The 11,517-nt window shown below is 40.4% G+C and overlaps 1 protein-coding gene across 1 annotated transcript; it reads right to left on the bottom strand.

Moving 5' to 3' along the window:
- Positions 1-618: 618 nt before the first annotated feature.
- On the bottom strand, positions 619-9,882 carry LOC307041431 (uncharacterized protein). Its single transcript, XM_079684836.1, has 2 exons — positions 9,766-9,882; positions 619-9,242 (listed from the first exon to the last, which is right to left on the bottom strand). The coding sequence occupies exon 2, from the start codon at positions 3,259-3,261 to the stop codon at positions 2,308-2,310; it is 954 nt and encodes a 317-aa protein (XP_079540962.1). The 5' UTR covers positions 3,262-9,242; positions 9,766-9,882; the 3' UTR covers positions 619-2,307.
- Positions 9,883-11,517: the final 1,635 nt, after the last annotated feature.

The raw sequence follows: 11,517 nt of genomic DNA, 5'->3' as shown, positions 1-11,517 counted from the left end.
GTGCTATTTATACAAATCACATAACATTTAACAGTGTAGCCTATACGATTAGCTTCCAGGCAAACTCATTAAAATATATAGCCTACTCCTGTGTGACCTTCACTTCTAAAACTAAGATTATGTTCATCGTAAAATTACGTTGCTTACCAGATTGACCGCAAGCTTTATTTCATGGTATCCTGAACTACCAAGGCAAAACACGCATCAACACTACGGGTTATCAGAAGGGACAAAAAACATTAGAATAAACAAATGAAAGCAGTGTGTGCTGAATAGGACTAGTCTTATGCTGTGCAAGAGAGGTTTACAGTAGCAAAATTGAGTTCGCATTGACGGCCACAATGCTTGTAAAAGACGCTCCGTGCAAAGGGGTTATAAAGTTACCAGACACACGGGCAGGCAAGTGCATAGAGTTACTAGTCCGATAGGAAAGTTACTAGACCCGGGCGTGCGGGCGTGTCGCCATTTCGAACCCTGAATAAATTAATAAATAAATTAAAAAATCAGTGACCCAGGCATACCGGGGCACCTCAGATCTACAGGGGGGCACGTGCCCCCGTGAAAAGGGTCTCGCGACGCCGATGCGTGTAAGGCAGCCAGAACAGGAGTAATGTGGTCCCTTTTCCTAACTCTGGTTAGTACACGAGCTGCAGCATTTTGAATCAGCTGAAGCGACTTGACTGACTTTTTGGTACACCCTGATAATAAAGAGTTACAATAATCCAGCCTAGAAGTAACAAATGCATGGACTAGTTTCTCTGCATCGTTTTGAGGCAAGATATGCCTAATTTTGGCAATGTTGCGTAGATGGAAGTAGGCGGTCCTTGAGATTGATTTTATGTGGGCGTTAAAGGATAAATCCTGATCAAATATAACACCAAGATTCCTTACAGTCTCACTGGAGGCCAAATTAATGCCATCCATAACTAGTATATCTTTAGATAGTTTGTTTCGTAGATTCTTTGGGCCGAGTACAATAACTTCAGTTTTGGTTGTGTTTAACATCAAAAAGTTTAAGGTCATCCACGTTTTTAAGTCCTTGAGACAGTCTTGCATTTTATTTAGGTGATTGGTTTCATCAGGCTTGATGGATAAATATAGTTGAGTATCATCCGCATAACAGTGGAAATTTACAGAATGATTCCTTATAATATTGCCTAGCGGAAGCATATATAGTGTGAACAAAATAGGTCCAAGCACTGAGCCCTGTGGCACTCCATGGCTAACTTTGGTTTGCATGGAAGATTCATCATTGACACGTACAAACTGAGAGCGTTCAGATAGATAGGACCTAAACCAGCCTAAAGCAGTTCCCTTTATGCCAACTAAGTGTTCTAGTCTTTGCAATAGGATATCATGATCGATAGTATCAAATGCAGCACTGAGATCGAGCAAAACAAGAATAGAGACAGGTCCCTTGTCAGAGGCTATTAGAATGTCATTTGTGACTTTAACCAGAGCTGTCTCTGTGCTATGATGTGTTCTAAAGCCAGACTGAAAATCTTCAAATAAATCATAGTTTTTTAAGTAATCACACAGCTGTTTTGCGACCGCTTTCTCAAGAATTTTTGAGAGGAACGGAAGATTAGAAATAGGTCTATAGTTGGCTAAAACCTCTGGATCGAGGTTGTGCTTTTTAAGAAGAAGTTTTATTACTGCAACTTTAAATGATTGTGGAACATAACCTGATAATAAAGACATATTCATAATATTTAATAAAGAAGTGCTAATTAATGGAAAAACTTTTTTGAACAGCTTAGTTGGAATTGGGTCTAACATACACGTTGATGGTTTAGAAGAAAGAATCATTGAATTTAATTGTTCAAGGTTTATGGCTGAAAAGCATTCTAGTTTACTATCTAGTGTAATATTAGAACTTAGGTTTCTGGGAGCTGTTGATAACACTATACTGGTCAAAGGCAAAAGGTCATTAATTTTGTTTCTAAGAGTAACAATTTTATCGTTAAAAAAGCACATAAAATCATTGCGACTGAGTGCTATGGGAATAGAAGGCTCAATCGAGCTGTGGCTCTCTGTCAGCCTGGCTACAGTGCTGAAGAGAAATCTTGCATTTTTCTTATTCTCATCTATTAATAAAGAGTAGTAGGCTGCTCTCACTTTACGCAGTGCTTTCTTATATTCATTGAGAGTAATATGCCAAAATTAAACGAGATTCTTCAAGTTTAGTGGAACGCCATATCCTTTCAAGTTGTCTCCACTTTTGCTTTATTTTGCGGGTTTCGGCATTATGCCATGGACCTATACTATGTTGTTTTATTTTCTTCTTTTTCAAAGGAGCAACAGAGTCTAATTTTTTTTTTGCAGCGCATCTGAAGCACTATCAACAACATGATCAATTTGGGGTGGTGTACATTTTTTATAAGTTTCCTCCCCTACATGCAGACATGCTATCGAGTTAAGTAATGGTGGAATCTCTTCCTTAAATTTGGCTATAGCACTAACAGATAGGTTTCTGCTGCAGGAGCTTTTGGCTAATGCTTTGTAGTCTAGTAACAGTACTTCAAAAGTTACCAAAAAATTGTCGGATAAAGAAGGATTATGCGGTTCGACTAATAGTTGCTCAATTTCAATACCATAAGCCAGAACAAGGTCGAGAGTGTGATTATTGCAGTGGGTTGGTTTATTTACACTCTGACAGAAACCAACATAATTTAATATAGAGTTAAATACAACAGTGAGGCTATTTTTATCATCGTCAACATGAATTTTAAAGTCACCTACGATAATTACTTTATCTGTTTTAAGTACCAAAGTTGATAAAAACTCAGAGACTTCTGATAAGAATTCTGAATAAGGACCTGGTGCACGGTACACTGTAACAAATAAGATTGGCTGCAAAGTTTTCCAGGTCGGATGCGTAAGACTAAAAAGGAGACTTTCAAAGGAGGTATAATTTAATTTTTGTTTAGTATTGATAAGTAAACTTGAGTCAAAGATTGCTGCAACTCCACCTCCTCGGCCCGCGCCTCGGGCAATATGAGTATTGATATGGCTGGGTGGAGTGGCCTCATTTATGCTGACATATTCTTCATGTCTCAACCAAGTTTCAGTGAGACAGCATATATCAATATTATAATCTGATATTAAATCATTTACCAATATTGCTTTGGATGCTAAAGATCTTATGTTTAAGAGTCCATATTTAATCTTCCTGTTTTGTTGCACTGTAGTAGTTGTTACATTTAATTTTATTAAGTTATTATGTGTGACACCTCTATTAGGTTTTACTTTAATTTCCATAAGCAACTTTTATATTCAAATGTTTAGCACAAAGCTGTTTTTGAAAGCAATCACAAGTGACAAACCCCAATAAATGTTTTCCCAAACTCTGCAGTTCCCCCTTTTTTTGGGTTTTTACTTTAGTATCAACTTAAAAAATGCAAACAAGGAATATTGGTTTTCCAAATGTGTTTTTCTGAAATGTGCTGCCGTGCAAGACCCATCAGTCTGATACTCTAAGTAAGAAAATCAAACCATTTGTTTAAAGGCGTTCCTATCCTAGGACTGCTACTTTCATGGAGTTGGAATAAACAGCAATGGGAGCCCATCCATCACACTTTTCCGGGCAGAATGACAACAGAGTCTGGGGGGCAAGGAGGATGATATATGGAATTGCTTTGACTAATACCGGCACAGGGAGACGTTTCACAGTAGCTGTTCTCTCTAACCTCGCCATCCTGCTGCCTCCACATCAGCGCTTCAATCCATCTCACACTCAGATGTCTCAATGTCCCCCCCCCCCCTCTCTCATTCACACACATGCACTGCAGAGTCTGGTGGGACTGTGACATTTTCCAAGCAGGAAGGTGCTTTGAATGATAAGGGAGAGAGTCATGACTGATTACGAAGCTCCTCTCTGTGGCTCCCTCGGAGACATCCATTAGATTGGAGAAGAACTGATGAGGACATTTGTCCGTCTGAACTCAGTTTCTCCGTCATTGGACTCCAAATCATAGAGGGTTTTAGAGGTGGGAGCAGCAGGGGTCGGACAGTTCTTGTCCTTTGTGTGTTCAGCGTCTTAGTTCAGACATATTTCCTAATGAGGCTCTCTGCTGCGTACTTCCTATCCTGTGTCCTCTATTGCCCGTCTTGTTGTTGTGACGATTTTCCTCACGTTGTTTGCCTTGGCAATCTGCACATTTTGGGGGGTATTTTAAAATAGAAAAAACCGCGTTGCACATTTACATGTGTTTGAAGTTCCGCCTCATCTGCAGTTTGGATTTATTATATTAAACATGTAAGGATTTTAGAGTTTACATTTTTCTCAGGGTTCCTGCGAGTAACATAATATAAGATACGATAAGATGGAAGATGTATTTATCCCCGTGGGGAAATTCAGGAGTTAAAGCAACAGCAGAGCGAGTGTGAAAAACAGGACAGTACAGATTCACACAAGGTAAACATTTAAAAAAAAAATTAAATTAGATAGTAGCTTTTATGATATATGTGGTTTCCAATCCGATATCAGTGATCCATCTTCCCTAAACTAAGCAGCTACAAATCTTTATTTAATAATCAGTTGCTAAAAGTGAGGTATCGAAGGGCCCCATTATACATTTGGGGTTTTCCCCTTTCCTGTAACGTCTTATATGGGTTTTTGTGCAGGTAAATGATCTGCAAAGGCTACATTTCCAAAGTTCTCAAAAAGGAATTTATCTGCACACAATAGGGCGTATCAGGTTGTTTCGTTTTTTTAAATGGCCTCAGAAATGCAAGAAATAACTGAGTGGGTAGATCTTCTCAGTAGTGAATGGGTTGCTGAATTGCATTGTCAACCTTCTGTTTCAGAACTAAAGCCCCCTTAACATTGCTATCATAGAAAAATATTGTTTATTGTGTAGCACACAGAAACAGGAATGAAATAACGGTTCCTGCTTTTAACATTAGCTCACCACAGCAAACAAATAGAAAAACCCCCACAAAATAATGTGTTATGGTCAGTTCTATGCTCTGTTTGATCAAAGTCCTTATCGACAACTACCGTAAAACGACCAAACAGATCCGAAAAGTGCATCTTCACAACTTAAGCTGCCAACAGTAAACACTGTAGACAAAATCATTTGAAATTATACATATAAATTGACCAACAACCTACTAAGAAGAACTCAAAAAACAACTTACAAGGTTATGTGGAAAGAATATTATTCTGAAGTCGACCTGCTTAGATATGAATCGCACATTTAATTTTAGGTTGCTTTTTGCCATAATTTGTCCATAAATAAACCTCAATTTAAAATTCATTGTCCTGGAAACCGTCACTAAACAAGGGTTGAATGAGTGTGTGTCCTTTCTTGCGTAACTCTGCAGCACAGGACAGCGGGGGAGGACAGAGAAATATGAACTCATGCATGCCAGTGTGTGTCAGTGCAAGACCCATCTACTAATTGAAGTCGTTTCTCTAAATGTCACCCCAAATCCATCAATCACCACGAAATATGGCTTCCACGGGTGATTTAGGGAAATGGTGGTATGCCATACAAAACTAAAAGTGTGTGTGTGTGTGTGTGTGTGTGTGTGTGTTTGTGTGTGTGTGTGTGTGTGTGTGTGTCACCCTGACACTGGCAGACTAGCTGTGAACAGGAGGGAAATGTCTTCAGCGACAGTCAGAAATATTTTCCTCCACTCATCACATGTGAAGCCCTGACTTTGAGGATGATCTTGGAAAAAGGAAAACAGGCGAGCATCCCCCCCCCCCCACCTACGTCTCTAGTGACGGTGGGAGATGGTGGTGCTAGTGCTGGTCTTGCAGAAGCATGATGTCTGACGTTGCAGAAACGTTGAAGGACTGAGAAACTATCAGGAGAGGAGGGAGGAATACCAAATGGAAAAAAACAGTCAGTGACGCAGGAGTCACACCTCTTGCTCACAGGACTTATCTCCTTGGCAACTATCTCCGCCCGCTTCAACTCTCACCAATTGAAATGGTCTCTGTCTCTGTGTTTTCATTCCTTTCATTAGCTGTCTCAAAGTTAATGTGCCTTTCAATTAAATTATGCATTCTGTCTGAGTCCCACAGAGAGGGCTACCCTTTCTAATTTCATCTCCCTTTGGAAAGACATGAAACAGAATTCCATATTTCCGGAAGCTGTAAACATTGTTAACCTTGGATTTCAACCTCCCTCTTTGACAAGACTTAATTTATTTGGTGAGATCAGGCTGAGTGTCTGTCGCCAGTTAAAACGTGACAGCGAAATAAGGTGGAGAATGTTGGCCAATGGAGGAAGGAAGATATTTTATTTTTGGCCCTGAACCCTGCAGTGCCACCCTGCATGCCCTCTGACTGCCATCACGCTGCCAGTGGCTCTCAGCTTATTATATCATCATTTCAAGCCATCTCTCAGCTAGACCTCCTGACCCCTGAGCTTGTGCCATGGACACATTAGTGATGATGTATGGTGTGCAGCTTTGGACATGACAAAACGGTCCTGTGCCAGAATGTTTGGAAATGCCTAATTGATGCAAAACATTATGATTGCTTTTTGCAATTGCTTGAGAAAATAGGCTTTTATCCTTTTACAGACCTTCAATAGAAACTGAAACGCTTGGCATGCTCCAAGTCCAAAGAAAAAGTCTTCATATTTACTGCCAAAGACAGAAATCAAAACATAGCTGAGGATGTGTGGCTGTTATTAGAACATAACTGGCTTACAGCTATAGGAGGAGATGACCTTTGACTCATCAGCTGTGATTTGTCTTGGACTGGTCATAACACAAAAACATGTTTTATTTTGCCTGCGATATCAGTGCTGACTGGTCCAAACATGCTCAAAACTCCCTATGTGATAATTAAGTATGCAGGGAAATGTCCTGTTCCAATCCCAGAGCCATTATTTCGATAGACTCCCGGGTTCTGAGAGGCAGCTGTTGGAGAGAAAGGCCTGTCAATCCACTTGTCTCTGTGGCAGCTGACAAGGTCATTAGGCTTCACGGGACTTCCACGTCCCTGCATCAGTAGACTACAACTCATGTTAACATTTCCTCATAAACCCTGAGAGCTACATGTGATACAGCTGGACAGTGTGTCTCTAAAGAACTGTACATACTGTAGATCATAATCCCTGTTCCAAGTGCACACACATGCACAAAATGATCTCCCACTTAAACATGGGAATCACGGCTCTCATTGGAAATCCCTGTTTTTATTTCGACACGTCATTCAAAGCAGATCTATTTTTGCATGCGCACCTGGGGGACTTCCTCCGTCACTGAACACACCAAATTTGTGACATCTTCACAATGGGCCCTCTTGCATCACTTTGTGGCCAATCCGCAGAGGATTTCAGACCCACTTTTCCAGCAGTTCCTCAATCGGAATAAGAAAAATTAACCTAAACCGTCTTCTTTGCATCGGTGTAAAAGGTTACTGCATTATTCCTAATATAGATATGTCGTGCTTTCAAATAATTTAACCAGTGGACCATTTACGAAATCCATGTCAATCCTGCATAGATTTAGCTCACTCAACACACGCAAGGCAGCACTTCCAGTTACATTAAATTCACACACATTCAAACACTATATGACAGTTGGATTTTATGTAAACAAATAAAATAGCTCAAGTAACAATGAATCCAAATGCCTAAACCAAGGGAAAAGGCTATCATAGCAGCCCGAAATCCTATGTTTGAGTGTTTTACTTCTCTGAGGAACAGGTTGTCTTTATAAAAGAAACAAATGTGGACTATTGGTAGTACATCACTGTATGCAGACTCAGGTTTCTTACCTCCTAAGTTAGGGATTTAGTCTAAACCCCTAACTTAGGAGGTAAGAAACCTGAGGCCAAACTAAATCAAGCTTAGTTTAGCGCTAAACCGTTTAGCGCTGTTACAAAAAAATGTGGCTAGCTTGATTTAGTTTGGCCGCTTTTATTATTACTGGATTAAAATATTTATTATGTACAACCATCAACTTCAACAGTTGAGAAGCCTTTAATCTTACTATAACAGCGGTGCAGTACTCTTGTTTTTTCTGGAAGGAGAGTTGCTTGAGGAAAAGATGTTCTCTTAATCTTGGCCTCCCTGATGCATCTGTACAAAGCGGCAAACTCTGGGACACTTCCGGGATGCAAATCAGGAAGTGCCTCAAACTGCAGTTCATCTAGTGGCCAGTAGGAGCAGTCTGCAGAAGGGAGCAATTTCCATAGAACCCAATGTTAAAATGCCCAACTTTACAGCAGAAATAAACATGTTTACATAGTGGTTAAAAAAACCATATTCTCTGTATAGTTAGATCCCCCCTTCCTGTCTATGGATCCTGGAGTGAATTTTTTCTCAACTCATCTGTTTAATTAATATTCAGTCTTAAAGTGATGCATAAAGTAGGGCGTGGTCACATTGAGTGACAGCTCCGTTCAATGACTGCTGCTGCTAGCTTCTTGTCTCTCTGCTAGCTGCTCCGTGAAGCTAGCTACAGGGACTCTGCATGCTCAGTTCATCCAGGGAACACAACTTGATCCGGCCATGTTTGTTTGTTCTTCATGCTTATATATCGGACTATTGTGACTCGCTCTGCGGTTAAAACAGACGGTGCATTAATGCGGTTTTGCGGTAAGTGAAATTCGAGTACTTTATTTATGTGTTAATGATTTTAATCAGCTAAGTAATTAATGTTAAGGCTTGGGTTAGCGTGTAAGCGAGTGGTAGCTACATCGGTACTAACGATGCTAATAGTAGCCTCCAAGTTAAAATCATAGACTATATAAAAAGGTTAAAACGAAATAGACAAGTGTTAAGCGTTAAGTGGGATAATACTGTACAACAAAAGGCTTCTGTTTGAGGTTGATAAAATAAGGTCATCCTTGTAACTTAGAGAGATATTTTATTATGTAGGTAGGAACTGTATGCATCGATAAGGTTAATTTAAATTGGCTGTGCTCAAGTATGCAGACAAGCTAGTGTCGATGTGTGTATATTACAATTATTAATGTCCACCAAAAGTTAATCAAACATGTTTTAAATACAAAGCACATATGGACAGAAGGTGTAAACCTATTAAATGTATAAGTAAACACATTTAGTCAAATAAAGTGACAGACTAGGCCTGTGCAGTTGGTATCAGCTTTGCCCAGCATGGGCTCCTCCATCAGGCCTGGTCCTCCTCGTAGAGGAAAGACCCTCAGTCCTCTCCGAGCCAAACCAACAGACAGGACGTCCATCACACGGAGGTTTCTCCCTGAAGTCTCTGCAGCTTTCTGGACACCACGATGTCTCAATCCGTCCACACTGAATATGAGAGGGGGAAAATGAAAATAATAAATGCTTTAGACAATAAGAAACATAAAGTTGACAGTTGAGTTGCTCAGTTTTTTTAGATTGTCAATACTATTACTGTATAACTAATATATCAGGTTAAGAGGCACATTCAAATAAAGATTTGTCTTTAAATACATGTTGTCTTTTGAATTGTTTGTCTAAAGTCAAGGATCTAGAACTGTTACTTAGTTTTAATGATACAGTCTGGTTATTATGCTGTTTGGAGGAGGCCTCACAGGTAAAAGCACTAACTAGCTACCATCAAATGTACCTTAGCTTTACTTAAATGTATTAAACATATAATTAAGTGATATCAAAATATAAATAACTAATGTCATGCGAAACATATTAATATTTGCTTGATTCCAGTGTTGAATTTAGCACAATTGCATATAACGTTAAGGGATTTTAAGATTCTGAAGTATTATGCTAAAAACTCAATAACTTAAGACTATTATTTATAGTTTTGCTGAATAGTTTCATGTCCGCTTACCTTAGAAACGTAAAATGCCACGGCAGTGTGCAGATGGGGAGCATGTTAGCTTAGCTTGGTAGCTTCAGCTAGCTCTGGAACTTTCAGCTCGGTGGCAGGCTACATCCATGGTGGCAGGAGGTCCCGCCTCGGCTCCGCCTCTTTGCCCTTATTTGGAGTAGTTGGGAGTTGAACTCTGACGTCAGTGTCGAGTCGTTAGTGGCCGACTCCGCCTTCTAAGGGCTTCTCGGCAACTCTGCAGAATCCTATGGGTGACGTCACGGACGTCCTGTACTATTGTCTGCTGTCAAGAGCAGCAATTTCATTTCTTTAATTGTCTCGGACATGCAAAGAGACTTCACTTGGGAAGCCAGTCATATTGCCCTTTCCAGGAGCACTACTCAACGGAGCCTGAGGGCTGCTGGGTGTAAGAGGCTGTCCTTGTGTTCTGTTCCTCTGCTAAATATATTGTGTATATATACTTTGCTAGTGTGTGTCTCTCTGGGACAGTGTACAGAGACAATAGCCTCATACCCATCCTCGACTCCTCTCTTCCCCTCCTCCGGGACTTAACCCGGAAATCGATCAAGACACGCCATTTTGAAGGACGTCCCAATAGCTGAAATGCACACGGATGAGTCGAGGAGGGGTGAGGGAGGAGGGGTGCTGGAGGAGACGAAAGGGAGGATACACGCGAGCAGACTACGCGGAATTGTCTTCACTACTTGCGTATAAAAGCCCCGCCCCCACCTTCACAGCTGGTCGATTTCAACAGAGGAAAACCGACAACTGGAGGATGAGTGGAAAAGCGTCACATAAATGTATAAGTGCTCACAGCTCGGTGGGAATTATCATGCAAATCATTTCTAAAAGGCTTTCACATTACTATAATTATATTTTTATTTAAATGTAGGCTACATTTTACACCAAAACGGAACACAAAAGCAGGACCAACCATCATACATTGAATTCCTTGACTAACAAGAGAAAGATTCATTCATTTAAATACATATTTAACCAGAAATGGGCCTGTAAAGAGTTATTCAGTTAAGCCCGATGAGAGGGGATACAGCTGTGCACATGTCATCATTAACAGACGTCGTTTAAGAGTGACGTTTGAGTGAACGAGGACATCCCGATTAATACCTGAGGACTCCTCTGTCCTCGCGTCACCTCCTCGTGTCTCTCGCTCGCATCTTACGGAGGCGGAGCTAAGATGCAAGGAAGGGACGCGAGCGAGGGAAAGGAGGAGTCGAGGAGGGGTATTGGGATGAGGCTAATGAATGACTGATGATGGAGTAACACTGCAGCTTGGTCACTTTTATTTCTGTCCCACAGTAAAATGGATTACACTGGCGATAAATAAGATTAGATGAGTCTGGGGAAGGCGTGTGTGTGGGCGGATGGTTAACAAACACATTTGACCAAATGTCATTTCTAGCGTCATAAAGATTAATGTGGAGTCCCTTTGTTAATATCTCTGTGGCTGAGGTTTAACTGTAGGCTATGTGTACTGGTACACCCCAAAAATGGTACAATTATTTGTGTATTTACTTTTATTTATTTTTGCTAAACAGTGAATTTATTGATTTGAAAAGCCCAACATTATCTGTATTTATTTTGGTAACATTCATATCATTTTATGGTTTATATGTGCTGAAACAGTAAGAGTAAGTAGCGCCAAGGTGGAACCTTTGGTAGGTGAGCGGTGACATCTCGGTTATTTTAGGGGGGACACTTCCGCCCTCTCCTTAAGCAATCCAGACGATCAAC

This window comes from Notothenia rossii (assembly GCF_949606895.1).
Source record: "Notothenia rossii genome assembly, chromosome: 5".
Lineage (NCBI taxonomy): Eukaryota > Metazoa > Chordata > Actinopteri > Perciformes > Nototheniidae > Notothenia > Notothenia rossii.
The sequence above is the reverse complement of the archived record's forward strand: the minus strand, read 5'-3'. Positions and strand labels throughout refer to the sequence as shown.

Coding starts and splice junctions, on each gene's coding strand:
- LOC307041431 (XM_079684836.1), bottom strand. CDS start 3,261: ATGGAAATTAAAGTAAAACCTAATAGAGGTGTCACACATAATAACTTA.